Here is a 21,227-nt window from a genome sequence, read left to right on the forward strand (position 1 = left end):
ACCTATCAAATTACAAATACAACTATTACAATTCTTCGATTGGAATTGATGACTGAATTTTGAATGTTTGTATCGCATAAGGAAAAGTCAGTATTGTATGGTATTGATAACTATTTTAGAAGCAATAATATATTAGTTATCAAGTTTGCTTCAAAATTTTAACAGTTGTTGTTTCTGTGTGGTGAGCTAACGTTAGTAAGATAGGCTAGGACGTCCTCTACAGGCATTTCAAAATAAAGATCACAAAGAATGGCCGGAATCCGTTCCATCAATTACACAAAGCCATAAACGATTATGTCGTGATTAACGATAATTAGTTTTATATAACAACGGTTATAATTTTCATACAGACTTGACAATTTAACTAATATTACCATGCAATACCATATAATACTAACTTTTCCTATGCGGTACAACATTCAAAATTCAGTCATCAATTCCAATCGAAGAATTTCAATAGTTGTATTTGTTATTTGATAGGTCGCAGCATTAGTTCCAGTTGAACGGACATGGGTGCCCCATTGAAATAGCACTAGAGACTCGCATACCGTTTCTAGCGATTACCTTTCGCGTACCAACCGAACACAACTTTAGTACGTGCCACAGGTTGGGAACCGCCTTCCAGACGTCTATTTCGATAAAAAAAATCGACGTCTACCACAAGCGAAATCAACCAGGTGATTACACCGTGATATTCAGTCTTAGGTCAGTCACCTCATGGCCAATATATTCATCTCGAGTTTACACGACCGATCAAACAAAAAAACACACATTGTTTTCGCCTCATTCTCGACATTTCCTCATTTTTACAACAAAGTTGTACATTTTTTCCAACTGGTGTTTTTTATATACATCACAGATAAGCTTTACTTTTTCCTCGTATTAAAAGCATATAAATCTCACACTTTACCGAGATTACGACAAATTACCGTAGTAAAAGACGGACTAATCCGAACGTAAAATAAAAAAAAGACGTCGACTTATCACGTTATTTTTCCTTATCCTCCAGACACATCGCAAACAACTTTGTTGTAGAAGAGGGGGAAAAACGTAGGGAAAAATATCGCGAGGGGGAATACGTGACGTCATCGATAGCGAATCCCGTAACATACACGACTACATACCATCGAGCGTAACAAACCTGTTTGCTGTTCAAAGTGACGTCTAATCGTAAAAAAAAAAAACCGGCATAGCAGCTATTAGCTGCAAGGCGTTTGTAAAGGTGTATTCTAATTGGCTGTAGCGATAATACTGACGTCTATTGCACAATAATGGTGGTTGATGAGTCAGCCTGGATTTTAGTGGCTAAAAGCCATACGTGCTCAACCCATGGCCCACACGTTAAATGCAGTGCTGTCTTAACGCATGGGGCCCACCCGGGAACGCCCCCCCCTTCCAGAGAAGAGAGGGCCTCAGAAAAATGAGAAGTTGAATTTTTTAAGATTTTTCCATGTAGAGCCTCAGAAAAATCACTTTGTCCGGGGGCCCCATGATGCTCTCTAAACGGCCCTGGCTAAATGTGGCCCTTGGAGTCATTTGATGGTGATGATATGCGTATATATGAACGTCAGTTCATATATACGCATATACAGTAGTATCAATATGCTCCACCTTTGGCGCTGGATAGGGGGGGGGGGAGAGGCAATGCCCGTCACTTGAATGACGAGCGGCACATTTGCAAATCACTAATTTAGATGGCCCAAGGCACATTTTCAAATCAGTAGAGTAGCTCACATTCTTCAGAAGGTTTAGCACCCTTGGTATAGGCTATTGACAGTAGCGGAAACGCTGAAATTTCCAGTGGCTATGTTGTAGCACAGAATGGTCTGAAGCAAGTGAGGCGGCCAAGCACAGTCAAAAGAATTGTCAAATGCAATTAAACTCAATTACATCAAAAAAATTATCAAAGGAAGGAAAGGTAGACAATTACAGCCAAAAAAAATTTGCCCAAAGCACGTAAAGTAGACAATTACCACTAAGACAAAATGTCTGGAGCAAGTATGGTTGCCAATTACAGACAAAAAAGTTATCCTAAGTTAGTATGGTTGCCGATTGCAACCAAAAGAATTCTCGAAAGACAAGCGAATTTGCCAATTACAGACGAAAAAAAAAAATGTCCAATTCAAGTAAAGTAGCCAATTACAGCCAGACAAGTTTCCGAAGCCAAGTAAGGATGCCAATTGCACCAAAAAAAACTGTCTTAGGGCTGTAAGGTTGCTAGCCAAAGAATTGTCAAAATCAAGTGAATTTGCCAATTACAAATGCAAAATTATAATAAATAAAGTAGCCATGTACAGCCAGAGAAATTAGTAATGTTTCCAATTGCAGTCGGCCCCACTTGATCGGAAAACGGATATCCTTGCTAATATGGATAAAATCCTCCGGAAACCACAGTTTCTCCCCATAGAGACAATGTTGAAGTCCCCCCCCCCCCCCGACTTTTCCTCTCTCAACCCTTTTACGTTGAGAGACGTAATATTCGTCCAAATGCCAGGGAATCAATTCAATCTTGTTGACTTTTTCATCCTCTTTTTCCAAACCATAGCGAAGGTTTATTGTAACCATATGAAATAAAGCCGTGCGTGCGTGTTTTTCTCTTCTCTGTTCTCCATCACCACCATCAGGATATCTCAACAAGATAACGACAAACTGATACCGAGCAACTGAAATAACGATGGTGGTTCGCCTCAGCTTTCCCACCCCCCCCCCTCGTTCTCCACGGCACATCTCCTCCCTCCACATATATCATTCTCAGAACTAATCCTGCTATTATATATACACTGTACATAGAATTGAGAACAAGTAAAAGAACACGTTTGTAGGTAAGGGCGAAAAAGTAAGGCGCACTGTACTAATACCCTCTTACCAAATATATCTCTGTACTGTTCTTCCACACCCTTATTTCTTTTTCTTTCTTTCTTTCCCTTTCTTAACCACTTTGCGGTCAAGGACGTAATATTGAGTCCTAACGCCGGTGGAATAAATTCAAACACGTCTCCCTGTCTTCTCTTTCCCCTCCTCCTCACCGCAAAACTTTGTTGCAACCCTGTGAATAAAAAAAAGTTGTTCTTTTTAGCTCTGTAATGTATCCTTCTACTATATACATGTACATAAAGTGAAAGAGAGCTGGTGCGTAAGGGTGAAAACATAAATCTGCTTCGTACCTTACTCTCTTACATGTGAGTATTACAGATAAGAGAGAATATATTATCTATTACACTTCTGTTTTCTTTCATTTTTTTCTTTCCTTTTTTCTAACATGCAGTTAGGTTAGAACTAGGTTACCATATTTATTGCCGATTCATCAAGCGGAGATCATCCGAATTTCTCGCATATCGCTCGTAAGTGAAGCGGTAAAACGTGGAACAAGGCCACCACATATTTACCATCTATAAGTCTGATAGAGATCATTCAAATTTATCGCAAACATCTTGAACGCAAAGCCGTTAATCGAATGTTAACACTTCACGCGTCACCAGTGAATACACATCAACCACTATATACGTAGTTTTTATAGAATGAAACATTTCAAATTTATATGGAAAATATATTCCCATGTTAAAAAGGTAAATACATTTGGGAGTAGGTAAGGGGGCCGTTCAAGTAATTCGTAAGCAAATTTTTTGCCATTTTTGACCCCCCCCCTCCCCGTCAGCAAAACTGTGACCCCTTTTTCCCCCCTTGTCAGCAACATTTCGTCATCAGCTCTGCCCCTCTGAACCCTAACGCATATTGGTGGAATCAGAGACGTACACGGGCCCCCCCCCCCCACGACGATCAAAAAAATTTTTAATGCAAAAAAATATTTTTTAATGGAAATTTCGGAAGAAAATACTTATATATGTTATTATAATCAATTTCTGCTAATTTCAGTGTTATTTGAAGTCTATGAATAAATTCATTGCGATCCACCCTCTAAGCCATATAATGATAAATCACATGAAGGCCCTTGGCCTGTGGACCAAATACGGCCCTGGGGTTATCTGTTGCGGCCTGTCCTCCTCAAACCTAATTTTGTAAAAATGAACTAAGCGTCACATTTACAGATCGCTTAAGTGACCCGTGGTACAATTCCAGAACACTTAAGCGATCCGTGACACATTTATAGATCCCTTGAGTACATAGGGGTACGCAGAATTTTCTCGGGGAGGGGGGGAGTGTTCAGTTTTTTTTTCTCAAGGGGGGGGGTTTACGTTTTTCCTGCAAAATAACACTATGATCTCGGCTTGAAAGGAGGGGGGGGGGTTAGAACCCCAAATCCCCCCTTTGCGTACGCCAATGCTTGAGCGACATGTGACGAAGTTTTAGAGCACTTTAGTGGTCCCCAGTGCGGTTCTACTTTACTCAAGTTACCCGTGACACATTCACAGATTATTTAAGTGATCCGCGGCATATAATTGCTGATCATTTGAGTGATGCCTGGCACAGTTCCAGAACACTTAAGCAGCCCGGAAACATTTTCAGAGCACTTGAAAGATCCGCGAAACATTTAGAGATCACTAAAGTGGCTTTGTAAGGCCGGTATTACACTATAAAAGTTTGATAAAATCCCTTTTATAAAACTCGAAAATTCGTACCAATATAAAGCTCATAGGTTACATTCGAGCAAATGCAACCGATAATCTTATTGGTTGAATTTTTTAAGTTTTATAAAAGGATTTTTAGAAAACTTTTATAGTGTAATACCAGCCTAAGGCACTTATCAATGGGGGGGGGGGGAAATCTTCAAGTGGCCACAAACTATCTAAGGTTCTCCCGTCTTTGGCACACTGAGTAAGATGCCAGTAAAAATTATCTGGTGCACCAGATAATGCTCTTAAGTAGCATTATCTGGTGCACCCTCTTAATCATATATTGTGAGCATGAATCGTTGATATCCGATTAAGCAGGGCCGATTGTATGTGTGTGTGTGTGTTCACCCCAAAAAAAAAACTGCCTTTGGGAAGTAAGGTAGCCGATTACCACCAAAAGAATTGTCAAAGGCAAGTAAATTTGCCGATTACGGTCAAAAAAATTGTCAAAGGCAAGTGAAGGTGTCAATTGCCGACAATTTTTTTTTAAATTCAAGTTAATTTGCCAATTAGTCAAAAAAATTGCCGAAGGCAAGTGAATTTTTCACTCAATTCTTGGTTTCAAAAATTCAAGAATCCCCGTTGGAAACAAGGAGGGAAAAAACGGGACTCTTTAAGAAAAAGTTGGGACGAAACACAAATTACGAGAACGATCCGCAAAAATACAGGTCATATGGTCACCCCATACACACATGTTCTAGTCCACTAACTAACTGAAAAGATTGTGCGCCGGAGCATAAAAAGTAGGGGGGGGGGGAAATACTAGCGCCGTCACGAGATGACAACGAACAAAATTCTATGGCGTAGGGAAAATCATGGGGAAAAAACGCGTGACGTCACCGATACACACACACAATCGGGGTGAAAAAAGAAGTTACCAAATGTAGGTCTGTCATTACTCGACCCACTGTTCCTGTTTGAAATTATCGCACATATAATAATAGTAAAAAGAAGATAACACTCGATAAAACATGTGACGCATAATTATAACATCGTGGTGTTGTTGTTTTATTTAATTATGAATTATCATCAATTCACATGGTGTTTTAATAGAGATAAGACAACTTATAAACCTTTGGACCAAAGCGATGATGATCGCTATGCTAGATACGAGGAAGGGGTATGTATTTCGTGAATTAGCTATCTCTTCCATGGAAATTATTTTTGTTCATTTTAATGAGAATTATTATTATTGCATAAACACCAGAATCCGTCACTTTTTTTTTTCTCATGTGAAAGAAGAGGTAGTGATGGATAGTATCACGTGATTTCATGGTCACCTGTTTCCGGTGTCTGTGTGTCAGTTACGCTACTGAAGTTGTTGTTGGGGCTATACCCACTATTTTTGTTGTTAAAGACATGTACATGCGTGATATCAATGTGTTTTCACAACGTTAAAATTGTGTAATGGGGGAACACCTGTTATCTCATGAGAATTATTTTTTCCCCTTCTAAATAGTGATTATGTAATATGATCATCAAGATTGTCATTGCGATTTTGTGCTTTTGTTTTGGAAATTATCTACACCAGTGTTTCTCAACCTATGGTCCGTGGACCAGAGGTGATCCGGGATGGCGTCATAGGCAGGAACGACTTTAGAGCAGCATCGACCCCCGGGGGGCCAAGTGATTTTTCTGAGGCCCTACTACGCAAATTTGCATGTATGCTCCTGGAAAATTTCAACTAAAATTTCATTTTTATGATGCCCCTCCTCTTTTGAGGCCAACGGGCCGTGCCTGAGTGGGCCCATGCATTGAGACGGCACTGGACATAGGTGCTCTGCAGGCGGACTTGGTAATTCGATTCTAACTGAAAGAGAAGTTATTCAACTGTTGTAATTGATATCAGTAATATCAATATATGGGTCCAAATGAAAATTTCATATTCATACTTAGGTCCAGTACACATCATCAGGGAAAATGCAGGAAATTGCGATCTTGCAATAAAAATGCATTTACGACAAATTTAGTAATTACTACTAAAATGGGTGAAGGAATTGGGGGGGGGGGGAGGAATAAACGCAAAGAACCATGCTAGTGAGCTAGTGAGCTTGAACATGCCTAGAGCATGTTCAGTACGTGAATGACTAAACCAGTGTGCAAGCATGTGAGTGACCAAAACCAGTGTGCAAGCATGTGAGTGACCAAAACCAGTGTGCAAGCATGTGAGTGACCAAAACCAGTGTGCAAGCATTTCAGTGACCAAAACCAGTGTGCAAGTATGGGAATGATTTATAGAGTGTGTGAGCATGGAGTGACCAAAACAGTGTGTGAGCATGCAAGTGCCCAAAAACAGTATGCAAGCATGCGAGTGCCCGAAACCAGTGTGCAGGTATGTGAGTGATCAAAAACAGTGTGCAAGCATGCGAGTGTCCGAAACCAGTGTGCAAGTATGTGAGTGATTTATAGTGTGTTTGAGCGTAGGAGTTACCAAAACAGTGTGAAAACATGCAAGTAACCAAAACAGTGTGAAAGCATGCAAGTAACCAAGACAGTGTGCAAGCATGTGAATGATTTATAGAGTGTGTGAGCATGTGAATGATTTATAGAGTGTGTGAGCATGTGAATGATTTATAGAGTGTGTGAGCATGTGAGTGACCAAAATAGTGTGAAAACCTGTGAGGTATGGGAGTGACCAAAGCAGTGTCCAAGCATGTGAGTGACCAAAACAGTGTGCAAGCATGCGAGATCCCAAAAACAGTATGCAAGCATGCGAGTGCCCGAAACCAGTGTGCAGGTATGTGAGTGATTTATAGTGTGTTTGAGCGTAGGAGTTACCAAAACAGTGTGCAAGCATGTAAGTAACCAAGACAGTGTGCAAGAATGTGGATGATTTATAGAGTGTGTGAGCATGGGAGGGACCAAAAACAGTGCGCAAGCATGTAAGTAACCAAGACAGTGTGCAAGCATGTGGATGATTTATAGAGTGTGTGAGCATGGGAATGACCAAAAACAGTGCGCAACCATGTGAGTGACCAAAATAGTGTGAAAACCTGTGAGTGACCAAAGCAGCGTTCAAGCATGTGAGTGACCAAAACCAGTGTGCAAGTATGTGAATGATTTATAGAGTGTGCGCATGGGAGTGACCAAAACCAAGGGCGTAGCGGGGGGGGACTTGGGGGTCTGTTCCCCCCCCCCCAAAATGTGAGAAAATGACCAAAAAAAAAGGGAAAAATATGGCCAAATCTATTGTTCTATCACTTTGTTTGGTCCCCCCCCCCCCCGGAATGAAAGTGGTCTTCCACTTTTATAGTTGTTATGATTGTAATGTATGCTTTTTTATGAATGAATTGCCAGAGGTATCCAGTCCGTGTGGACAATGAGCCGATATTGCCATATGGTGATGTGGCCTGGGTATCTTTCGGTTTGATGGTCTTCCCCCCCCCCCCGAACGTAATTTCTGGCCACGCCCCAGACCAAAACAGTGTGCAAGCATGTAAGTGACTAAAACAGTGTGCAAGCATGTAAGTGACTAAAACAGTGTGCAAGCATGTAAGTGACTAAAACAGTGTGCAAGCATGTAAGTGACTAAAACAGTGTGCAAGCATCATGAGAGTGACCACAATAGTGGGAAAGCATGTAAGTGACCAAAGCAGCGTTCAATCATGTGAGTGACCAAGACAGTGTGCAATGGAAATATGTATGGTTTTTTCCGACATTCCTATCATTTCTGCAGCTGTACTGTATAAGCCAGGGATCTACAATCTTTCAGACACGGCGGTCAAAATTGAAACTTCCCACGAAGCCCGCTGGTCGCCAACTTATGTAATTTAGTGTCATCCTTATAGAAAGGATAAATGGGGGGGCCCTGAGTTAAAAAAATACAAAATAATTGAAGACATTTGTTTATTCTTGAGTTATTTATTTTAGTAATTATCAATTTTTATTAGATCTGAAACAATTTTTTTTCACTAATTCTGAAAAATTTTGTGATTAATTACTTATTAAATTACTTAATCCCGAGGATTAATTAACTAATTAATTAGGATTTAATCTGAAATAACTTTGAATTATCGGTAAGTTTGAGAGAGTACTTCCATTCTCAATATATCTTGAAACCATTTCGTTCAATAATTATGAAATTATTCTATTATTGATATTGAGAAATAATTTGTATCAGAAATTGCGAATTTATTCACCTCATTGATTTATATATACTTTTTTTTCACTAATTTCGAAATTATTTCTTTCAAGAATTCTGAATTTTTATCAATTCTTAAATTATTTCTTTTATTAATTCTGAATTTTTATCAATTCTTAAATTATTTATTTTATTAATTCTGAATTTTTATCAATTCTTAAATTATTTCTTTTATTAATTCTGAATTTTTATCAATTCTTAAATTATTTATTTTATTAATTCTGAATTTTTATCAATTCTTAAATTATTTCTTTTATTAATTCTGAATTTTTATCAATTCTTAAATTATTTCTTTCAAGAATTCTGAATTTTTATCAATTCTTAAATTATTTCTTTCAAGAATTCTGAATTTTTATCAATTCTTAAATTATTTCTTTCAAGAATTCTGAATTTTTATCAATTCTTAAACTATTTCTTTCAAGAATTCTGAATTTCTATCAATTCTTAAATCATTTCTTTTATTAATTCTGAATTTTTATCAATTCTTAAATTATTTCTTTTATTAATTCTGAATTTTTATCAATTCTTAAATTATTTTTTTCAAGAATTCTGAATTTTTATCAATTCTTAAATTATTTCTTTCAAGAATTCTGAATTTTTATCAATTCTTAAATTATTTCTTTCAAGAATTCTGAATTTTTATTAATTCTGGAATTGTTTCTTTCATTAATTCTGGAATTGCTTCTTTCATTAATTCTGGAATTGCTTCTTTCATTAATTCTGGAATTGTTTCTTTCATTAATTCTGGAATTGTTTCTTTCACTAATTCTCAGGTTTCATCAATTTATTCTGGAATTGTATATTTCATCTATTCTGGAATTGTTTCTTTCATCAATTCTGAAATTGTTCCTTTTATTATTTGGAATTATTTTTTTCATTAATTCTAAGTTTTCATCAGCTTGTTCCGAAATTATATCTCATTTATTCTGAATTGTTTCTTTCAACTATTCTGGAATTGTTTTTCATTTATTTTGGAATTGTTTTTCATTTATTTTGGAATTGTTTCTTTCATCAATTCCGAAAATGATCGGTGGGCTACGACAAAAAAGCTCCGAGCTCTAAATTCGGCCACGGGCCATGCTTTGAAGACCCCTGATGGAAGCGTTTTCTTCGGCGTTTCAGGGCATAAATCTCTTAGCGCGTCCCCTATTCCTTAGAAGTTCCTCGGGAATATTAACCAGGAGGGGGAAGCGCGTGTGATTTAATAAAGGGCAAAAATATTCCAGACGTTTAAAATCCCTGTCATAAACCGACACAGATGTTTCTCGAATCGCGTCTTGTGATTTCAAATCATATGGTCACTAACGCGATAACGGCAGACCATCGGTCATTTTCAGGAGACAATATTATTAGCCGATTGAGGATTTGATAATCTGAAACAAACAGCGATACCGGCTGATAATAGTCGGAATGCTGAACATGTCGGGAAGCTCCATTGGCAAAACATAATAATCTCTGAGCGCATTAATTACACATACTGGTGCGGATTAAGCGGAAATCAATTGAGTTCTTATAAAATAATCAATGAAAATCGTAGACCTTGAACGGAAAGTAAGATTTATAATTCTTGTATCTCTCAAAAACCAATTAAATTTTTTAAAACAAAAAATAATAAATTTCGCTATTTAAAATAGAGTAGCCTATACAATTTTAAAATAATTCAATTTGACATTGAAAGATATTCCAATTTTAAAAAAATGCTAATTCCATTTCACATTGAAAATACTCCAATTTAAAAAAAAAATTATAATTCAATTCGACATTGAAAATTTGATATTGTTCAATTTTAAAATGATAATTGAGTTTAGCATTGAAAATGTTTTTAATTTTGAAAAGATAATTTCATTTGATACTGAAAAATATTTCAATTTGAAAATGATAATTCGACTTGATATAGAAAAGTATTTCCATTTTGAACACTTGGAAACCATAATTGGTGATACCGGGGTTTCAATGAGTAGTAATAATCCCTTAAACCTATAGGGTAGCCAGATGTCCCAGTTTTTTGCCATTTTTCGCCCTGTCCCGAAGAAAGCTTTCGGGACGTCTGTTTGTCCCGGTTTTTGCTTTCGCAATGAAATAGAATCATTTTCAATATTTTCTTATAATTTAACTTTTAGCTACGTTAACTTTAGCTACGATATTGGGCTAGGAATTTGTTATTTCACTCTTATATGTTGCTATGTTAATATGTGTTACGTTGCTGGTAGCTTTTGATATGGCAATATACGTAATGATTATACTGATTGGCAGCAAGTGACTTAGAGAAATATGAATTCAGTTTTGAAGGAATTGTGTCCAGATTGCTTTGCAGGCAGAAATGTCGAGAACTTTAGCACTGAGATTATAAATGCTACAGTAAAATCCCTCTTAACGAATGGACTTTTTTTTTGTAACACCGTTATCCACAAATGAGAGATTTTACTGTATCATAGAAACCATACATGACTCCGCTTTTGCTTCAGCATGGAATACAAGCCCGTTATCTCGCAGAGTTAGGATTGTCTCTTCTAGGGAAGAGCGTTTTCAGTGTTAATCTAATGATTTCAATCGGTTTTTCGTTATTCACTTAAGTTCAAAGCACTGCTGTGAAAGTTCACACTAAACATATTGGGAGTCCTTGGAACGAATAAACCAATTTTACATTGATTTTCCTATGGAGGAAAAAAACTATTTCGGTTGCTGAACAATTCGGTTTGCGAACGGAATTCCGGAACGAATCGGTAAGTTCGTAAACCGAGTGTCGACTGTTCGTAGGAGTATATACGTTATAATATGAGACTAAGATTTCTTAAGTTCCTCCCTCCTTTATAATGTAACGCATCTCACCCTTCATGGCATATGCTCTTCAATCACGTGGTACGTTTGACAGCCATGGCTCCCATCCCTATGCTTTACTCGTTTTTGCGCCTCTGTGTAGTAGTAGTAGTGTAATAATATTTTCGTAATACATTTTGTTTCCAATTTTGCACTGCAATGTCCGCCGAATGAGAATTTTGAAAATGTCCTGGTTTTGTCCCGGATTTTAACACCGATTTCCGGGATTTGTCCCTATTTTGCAGGCACCTCATCTGGTCACCCTACTCAACCCCCCCCCCCTTCCCCCCTCATCGTTACTCTGCCGATTCAGTAGCAGTATAGTGCGCTTTGCCACAACAGTTTGTATTCATTAAGTGGGTATGTATTCATTAAGTATCAAATCCATACATTCACCTGACACCCAAAGGGCTCTTTTCCCAGGAAATAGCTATAATTATACACGGGCCTGACTAGGACCCATGTATATGACATTTCCCATTTTCAAGATGTCATTTCGCATTTTAAAATGATAATTCAATTTGATATTGAAAAATACTTCAATTTAAAAATGCTTGATAAAAAATTCAATTTCACATTGAAAAAAATGTTTCAATTTTGAAATATCAATTTTATATTGAAAAATATTTCAATTTTGAAATGATAATTCAATTTAATATTGAAAAATACAGTATATCAATTCATATAATGGAATTTTTACGTGAACGTTATTCAATTAATTCTATTTTTCACAGATTTCACTTAAAAATAATTATTCAAAATTTGATTCTAAATTAACTTTATTTTTCAGGTAAAAGAAACAGTAATGAGATTATAGAGTAAGAAAATAATGTTGAAATGATGTTATAGAGTCGATTTTTCTCTTTCAGTATGTATATTGATAAGAAATGTCCAATTAAAAAGTAGTTATCCCTGAGGCGTATTTCCTGGTGCGCTGAACTTTCCATCTTATCATTTCCAAGAAAATCTTCAAGGAAATGATTTTTAAGAGGAAAAATTCCCTAAAGGGATATTTTCAGTTTGATGGAACAAAAAAAAAGATTTAAACATTTTTTTTTAATCTTGTTATGCTTCTTCAGGCGGGGATTACCAGTAATTGATCACTTATAAATGCATGGAACTCAAAAATTGAAATTTATACTTGTTATTGCTTCATTTTAATACCTACTAACTCTACGACTTCCATGCATCGTTGTTTGAAATAAGAAATAATGGAAATACATACATATTTAACAAAAAATAATTTCAGAATTAATGGAAATGTAATGTACATATTATTAATTAATATATATAATTATTATATGTTAATAATTATATATATTAATACACATATAATAATATACATATAATTAATACACATATAATAATAACCTAATACACATATAATTTTCATGTTAACGAAAATTCATTTCATTTCAGAATTAATGGAAATTAAATTAATATAATTAATGAAAATTATTTTATTCTACAACTACCCATAATACCAGGCGCTGCCCGGGTTTTCTTTAATGAGGCTTTTTGGATCACGTGATATCTCCCTCTTTCTTTGAGGGACATACAAACCGGGTCTATGTTAATCAATAAGGCGCCTTCCTGCGCGACTCATGAAAGAATCTAGATTTAAAGAAACGAAGAAGCGAATATTTTCTTTTTTAAGGAGCGCTGGGTATTTCGACCCCCCCCCCCCCGAAATTCCATCTGCCTGTTTCTGCTTCCAAAAATGTTTAGTTAACCTGTGGAATTTCTTCCATGTACTCTATGGTCCCATAATTAATTTTAAAACATCCTAAACTGTATGAATTTATGCATTTGAATATTAAAAGACAATACGGGACATTAATTTCATGCTTGAGAAGATATAAATAAAAAGTTGAAATCAATGCTATTGCATGGATGTACAACATGGATGTCCAAAGTAGGTCCGGCTAATAATTATTATTTAATAATTAATGGAAATAATAATTATTATTTAATTTTCTGGGCTTCGTATATGTATCTAAGCGAATTCAATATTTCAAAAATCAAGAAGTATTCAATACAATTTTTTAAATTATTGATGTGGCGAAATACCCCACTAAATTTCCACATTTGTACAGTAAAACCAGCAATTTCAACACTGATTTCTATGGGGATCATCCTTTGCCTGACCCTCAAAGTGATGCTGATGACGTCTATTCAAAAAGCTTCATTACTGGGAGGATCGAAAAAATGGCAAACCATTATAAAGGCATAAACTATTATACATATATATATACTGGCAGCATTGAAGAAGCGTCAACCCATTGTAAAGGCATATATATGTCTCAAACGCATTACTAGGGAACCACGGTAATTAAATGAACGTTCCGAAAGTGATTGTTGAGGCCCAGAAACCATTATTGCCCGACAGTTTTTCGTCCATTTCGGACATTTGCCCTGCTCTGACGAACATTTAAAGTAGCCTATGGTTCAAGTCGGGTCCCGTTTGGTATATACGCAAAATTTGGCAACGATAGATCTAAAATTGTAGATTTGTAAAGAGACAGACCGCACGCACACGCACAGTTGTTTGGCTGAGAACAAGAGAATGCGTTGGTGAAACAACATAAATGACGGTTAGGTTACAAATAAAATCGGAAACAGTTGTACAATCAATAACGTTTGTTGTTGTTTTCATTTCACAATGAAAATCCATATAATTTCACAAATAAGAAAAATTCATATTTAATGGAAAAGAATATTTCCTTAGTATTAATGATTCAACATTAATAAAAATTCTTACAATTTCAGAATTAATGGAAATTCATGAGATTTCAACGCTAATAAAAATTCATGACTTCAAAATTAATGAAAAATTCGTATTTATGGAAGAAATAATTTCTCACAATTTTTCATTCCTATTTCATTTCAATGCGTGTATTCATTTTCTTCCTTGAGCATAGTATTTTGTTTTGCGCGCATTTTTCTTCATAATTCATTTTTTTTAAATTTCATACATAAACTTAGAAGAAATTCCAAATTTTTATAACTATTGGAGATGTTAATTTTTTCTCCTAAGAAATAAATTGCAAAATTCAAATAGTTTTTTTTTACGTTTTCCCGTTAATTTTCTTTGCAAAGTTATATTTGTTTTTTTTTTAGGCCTACTTCCCAATTTTCAACTAGTTTTCTACTCTTTTTTACACTTTTATGGGGTTTTTTGCTGCTTTCATTCTTTTCCAGACGTCTTTTTTTTTTCGTTTATTCTATTCCGTCGTGTTATTTTTCCACACATTTCCTTTTAATTCTGTTTTACTTTTTGATTTTTAGCATTTTTCAATATTGGAACGTTTTACGTCTTTATTCTTTATCAATCTCCGTGTGTTTTGTATTTTATCTATAAGTATATCTTTTTTATTGCTTTTATTGCTTTTTCTAGTTTTTGAAACTTTCCGATTTTTATCAATATTATTCTCTTCTTGATTGTCAATTTAGAATTTTTTTATTTTCACTTTTTTGGTTTTTATTCTTCACTTATATTTTAGTTTCCATTCTTTTTTCCCCTTTCATGTTTGTTCATTTATCTTATTTTATTTTCCTTTATTTATTAATTTCTTATTTTGGCTCATTTTCATTTTTAGTTTTTTTTGTATTCCCCGTCTTTTTTTCACTTTAATCCTATCCATATATATTTTTTTTTCTCTCCCATTTTCCAATTTTACCGATAATTTTCACACCTTATTTTTGTTCTTATTTTATTTAGGTCTCATTTTTTTCTCACCTTTATAAGGGAAGAGATCGATTTCTTCGTCTCTTCATTTCAATTCAGCTATTTAAATTTTTCTGCAATGAGTATAAATTTCCCCTTCGCGCTTCTTTTTATTTCCTTATTTCTGAATTCTTCTTTCCAGTTATCTTCCGTTATTATCGATTGATTTCAATTCTTAACTTCAAAACTCAATTTTAAATTTTTATTTCATGCAGAAAAATAATAATAAAGGTTTATATTTTGAGAATTTTTCAATTTTTATTATTTTTTTAACGACTTTTTCCAATATTTCTGCTGTACGATTAAATTTGGTTTTCCTTCACACAGCTATCCACATCTCATGAGCATATTATATATACAGTATTATTTATATTTATGTATAAATTATCTGAAATCTTCAGAATTCAATTTAAAGTAAAGGTTAGTTACTCTCTCTCTTTTTTAACCGAAAGGTTAGTTACTTTTACTGGTATTATACATACTAGTACCCGAGCGTCGTTTGTAAATTTAATAAGTACTAAAGGAATTATTACTTTTGTCGGTGATTATGCATGATACCCAAGCGTCACGTCGTTGGTAAACATGATAAATTTTGCTATATGATACGTATGATAATTCATACATGTATTGTATCATCATATCGGGGTACGATCGTAAAATTTGTTATTCTATCGGCGTCCGACTATATTCCCCACACATACTAGACTCATTTGCATTTTTTTTTTCATATTTATCAAATTTACCAATTACACTAGGGTGTTATGCACAGTCACAGATAAAGGCGATAAATTTCAAGTATTTATCAAATTTACCAACGACGCTTGGGTATTACGAATATTCGTCGGTAAAAAATGATAAATTTATCAAACTCGCCAAGACGATTAGTAAGTATGCAGAATAACGGGTTATTATGTGCAATAACCTATTTATCTCATTTACCGTAATTTACATATGCCAAACAGGACCTGACTGGAACAATAGGCTACTTTGGAAGTTCGTCAGAGCTAGACAAATGTCCGGAATTAATCGAAAAACTGTCCGGCAACAATGGTTTTTCTCACCTCAACAATGGCTTTTAGAATGTTTGCTTTTGTTTCCTTGGTTCCCAGTCAATGCGTTTCAGACATCTTTACTCCTTTACAATGGTTTGTCATTTCCTCAGTGGCCTAACATAGGGAAAACCCTGGCAGCAGCGCGCGGGGCATTATTGTTTAGTTGTTACTATTATCATAAATTTATGGAGACACGAAATTTTTAATTAATCAATGTATTATAACCAAGCTTTCGAATGTTCTTGAAATTGTCAACAAAAGAAAAATTCGATCAATACGAATTCGATTAATTCCTCATCCGAATAATTCAATTCAATTCCAAAGAAATTGGAATATCAATCACAGCTTTGGCGTCGTTTTCTCTCTCTCTCTAACTGCGTTGGCGACGTTCATTGCAGCATTATCAACGTCGTAACATTGGCGACAATTCATACCGGGATCTGTCGCCACGCGCAAATCATCTTTTGTAGCGAGGAAAGTGAAAGGCAGCAGCAGTCGGAGTGAGACAAGCGCAAGCGTCGGTATGCCCTTCCTCGCGCAGTGTCGGGGTGTATTGAAATCCCGCCCATAAAACAAAAAACAGATCTTTTTCGGGTCATATCTTGAATCTTCGACAAGATATCATACCCAGACATGATTCTAGGACAACATAAACTGTGGATACATGTTCCATGTTGACCTGTATCTCGAGAACCTGTTCCGCCAGGAATACTCCGAATTATTATTAACTGCGCTTTTTTTTTTTTTTTTGCTGGAAGCTGCTGCATACATAACATCACCAAAGCGTGAAAATACCCACGAATTGGGGAGGGGAAAAAAAAAGTGGATTCATATTTGCATCATAGAATCATGAGTGGTTGAAGTGTTAGCACGGAAATCATCCAGAACAAGAACTGTCCGAAAATTCCAGTGCTCGATATCATTGTCATTCGGTGGATGAAAGATCGGAAAATATGACCGCTGACAGTAAAAGTAACGATGTCACCCCTCAGTTGAACTCAAACAGGCAGCCACAAGAAGTGCCGGTGAGTGGAAATATTGACTTTTTATCTCGGTATGTATCGCGAATTGGTCGTATGGTCCCCGCAATATGGTCCGGTCAGTTCAGGAGTGACCACCGACCAGATCCGGAGATGGGAGCATGATCGCTGATGGCGACTTTCCGGGGGAATGTTTTGCGCTGATATGTTCTTGCAGGGCCTGTCTCTCTCTTTTACAGACGCGGGGATCGGTGCGAAAATGATGCAGGCCAGTGTTGTCTTGACGATTTCGGGGCCTCCCCAGAAATGTTTGGGAGCCCCTTCATTTAGCCTATAATATTTTTGAGACAGCCCCCCCCCCCTTAATGTGTGTTAACTTTGTGTGTGTGAGGGGGGGGGGGGAGTGCGTCTTCCAAAAAAATCCACACGTTGTTACAGAATACCTACTGAAATGCTGAGGAAATTTATTTATACACGGAATATGAACATGTAAACGCGCTGTTGAATGTTAAATTAACACAGAAGTTAATGGAAATTTCGAATTGATAAAAATTCAGAAATTAAGAAAATTTTAAAATTGATGAAAGAGGCACTTTTAATACTAATGAAGATTATAGAGCATATTTGAGAGAAATAATCCCAGAATTGATGAAATTTCGGAATCAATGAAAGAAATAGCTTCACAATAAAATGATTTCATCTTTAATGAATTAGTTCCAGCTAAAATTAATGAAATAAATAGCTCCAAAGGAATTTCAAAATTAATGAAAATTCAGATTTGATGAAAGAAGTAACTTCAGAATTGACGAAAGCCTTCAATAATTCAAACCCCCCAACCACCCACAATTGATTCAGGGCTCTAGGTAACTTTGAGTCACAACTACAGTCGTGTCCCACCGAACACTTTTCTAATCCCCCCGGATAAGTTTGCATAGGTACAATGGAATTCCTTTATAGCGAAATTTAATTATAGCGAAGTGATTTCTCCGTCTCCTGACGTTCGTTATAACGGGATTCGACTGTATAAACAAAAATTAATTTAGTCTCCTGGAGCAAACATTTATTTATTTTTTTTTTTTTTGTGATCCCTCTATGGTTTTGGAAGGAAAAAAAAGGTGAATTTTTGGCGATATTTTATGATGATATATATTTTTTAACTTCTGTTACCGTGAGTGCGGCACCAGGTGCTGCTGCCGCACCTGTCGCACACACTTAAGTTCTCCGTGTTCTTGTAAGGCAAAGGCTTAACAGTGTAACATAACATTAAATCAATTGATTCAATGTTATGTTCACGTTTTTGGCCGCGTTCCGTTTAGGTGGGTTATACAGGGTGTTGTCTAGAAGTGGCGACAAACTCAGTGGGGTGATTGATGTTAGGCATCAAGGCGATACAGAAAATGTATCGCAAACCACGTTTAGTCGGCGAAAATCACAAAAATACTCATGAAGGGTGTGACGTCGAGTGGGACAAAAAGGCCAATAATAAGTAGAAAAAACATTCATTTGACACCATGCGTGATTACAAGACAGCATGTGGTGTACAAAATAAAGTACAATTATAAGTAGGCCTACAAAAAATAGTAAAATAAATAAGTGCAAAAAACCATTCTTACTTGGCAGCATGATTACGGATTAGCTCAGACTCGCGACGTCTATTTTTGCGATTTTCACCGACTGAACCAACGTGGTTTGCGATACCATGTTATTTCTATGGCAATTTTCGTTCCTCTCGATGCCTAATATCAATCCTCTGAGTTCGCCGCCGCCTCAAGGCAACAAACACCCTGTATAAGAGTTTTATTATTTTTTTCTGTGGTCAAAAGTGAATGGAAAACATTGATGAAATCGGTATTAACGTCTCTCATCAATTTCGTATGCACATAAGAACCAAACTCCCCGTCTATATCGTATTTGGGAGTGAGAAGTTTCTGAAATTGGTTTTGCGTGAGTGACGCATTAGATTCTAAAATGGGTCGGATTGTCCAGTTCGCTGGACTTCTTACAAACATAATTTAAATTTTATGTTTTCATCTGAAGAAAATAATATTGCATCATTATTGTTGGTTTAACACTTTCACTGACCATTAAATTTGGTAAAACCCATGCTGACAAACCAACTCCCCATTTTTATAAACACTACCGTATCTACAGTAAATTACATGAAATGATTATAAATACAGCCTAACTCGATTAATTCTAAGTCCAAAGTCACTGGGAAATAATTCGAATTAATCAATTATCTGACTACTTACTTGCACATTCCTCTAAGGAATTTCTAAAGAACTGGTGCATGCCGGAATGTACGTGTACGTGTTTTGAACCTAACGTGAAGGTTGCTTCTATGTAATGCTTGTTATATGTAGTGCTGCCATCTGCCATCAATTCTTCTAACTATGAGTGAAATGTAATGATTGAACAATTGTAGAGACCTGTTGCTCTCAGTGGCGAGACTTTTTTTACGGGGAGATCGGCACGCATATCCTGATCTGCTTCTAACTACTCCTTAACCGAACATGCACCTCGTACACATTCCTCTACAGAATTTCTAACGAATCGGCTCATGCCGGAACATGTGTTCTGAGTGTATGCTTGGCCATGACGTATTTATGTTGTCGAGTTGCGCTTGTTTCGTGTTCATGCTGCCGTCTGGCTTCCGTTTCGTGAAGTGAAGATGGAAATGCTTGAATTTTCATGTTTTGTCAGTATCGTGTTGTAGGCCTGCCTGCTCTATGCGGAGAGACTTTTTCAAATAGGGGACCGGCTCGCATTCGTGCATCGAACCTGGAAACCAACTTCAGCCGACCACCATTGTGCCGTCAACGAGGTTCGAACCTGGATCCTCGGGACGGGAGTCCAGCACGATGCCCACACGACCCCGCACAGCGGCTTATCCTATCCTGATCTGCTACAGATTGCAACTTAATCATCAACATTCACATAAGAAAATTATTGATTAAAATTTCGAAAGTGGTTTCCCGAATTTTTGTAATAATTAATAATCATAATAATTCATCTTAGCTGCAACATTGTTCGACTGAAGTCCGGAATCAGCATCACGGCAGAATTCCTTGACCACGTTCAAAGCCTGATTTTACGGAAACGGTTCATGATCACACGCTACGAAACTGCTGCACAAATTTTGCTTATCATCATTCTTATGCCATCAGTGAAATATACTTCCATAACGTATTACACAATCCTAATTAACGTATTACAAAGCGGAACTTCCCTATACTTTATTAATGACGACAAAAAGATTCAGATTTCGAATGTGTTACATCTTAATTCATAGCTGGAGCAACATCATCAGTATCAAGTACTGCACATTCTCGATGTACTCCAGCTGAACAATGTTAAAATAGGCATTCAATTATCACATACAAGAATAGAGAAAAACAAAATTTTCGAACCTTTATTAGTCTTTAACACCTTCGCGTAAAAGCTGGTGGCGATAAATCTGAATGATCTGTATTAGGCCGAGATTGCACAATAAAATTTATTAAAGAAAACTATTAGAAAGCCTATTGGTTGCATTTCTCAAGTTTTATAAATGGCCTTTTATCAAACGTTTATACCAGCGGTTCTCAACCTTTTCTGACTCGCGGAACCGTTTTTGGTATATAATTTCTATGCCGGAGCCCCGTAGGCCAATTTTTTATTTATTCATCAAAGTTATTTATTTATTTTTGTTGTTCAAAAATATTTATAATCAATTTTTTTTCAAATTTATTGGTTTTTTTATTTTTATTTTCCTCGAGTGGCCGCGGAGACCCTGGAAGTTCACACGGAGCACCGGTTGAGAACCGCTGGTTTATAGTTTAATCCCAGCCTTAGACGTATAGGCGATAAATATGTTAGCTTTGTTCCCACGTTAAGAAAGGTAGAATGGGAAAGAAAGAAAGAAAGAAAAAAAAAAGAGGTGGGGATGAAAAGTTTAGA

General features: G+C 36.2%; 1 protein-coding gene across 5 annotated transcripts in view; it reads left to right on the forward strand.

Annotated features, from left to right (window-relative positions):
* Nucleotides 1-21,227, forward strand: part of LOC149081017 (dipeptidyl peptidase 4-like) — a 174,834-nt gene that overhangs the window by 114,136 nt on the left and 39,471 nt on the right. Inside the window, exon 1 of one of the 5 annotated variants that reach the window (XM_089237760.1) lies at nt 5,418-5,691. The exons of 2 other annotated variants lie outside the window; for them this stretch is intronic. In XM_089237760.1, the coding sequence (XP_089093886.1) occupies nt 5,590-5,691 (102 nt within the window). In that variant the 5' untranslated portion in view covers nt 5,418-5,589. Of the gene's footprint in view, nt 1-5,417; nt 5,692-10,149; nt 10,264-16,801; nt 17,334-21,227 lie in introns of those variants that run through there. 2 more of the 5 variants (XM_089237763.1, XM_089237762.1) reach the window with 2 other exon arrangements.

The sequence above is a fragment of the Pholcus phalangioides genome, unplaced genomic scaffold (genome assembly GCF_987345545.1).
Source record: "Pholcus phalangioides strain wild (caught in Gottingen) unplaced genomic scaffold, Ppha-v1.0 ptg000010l_1, whole genome shotgun sequence".
In the NCBI taxonomy this organism is placed as follows: Eukaryota; Metazoa; Arthropoda; class Arachnida; order Araneae; family Pholcidae; genus Pholcus; species Pholcus phalangioides.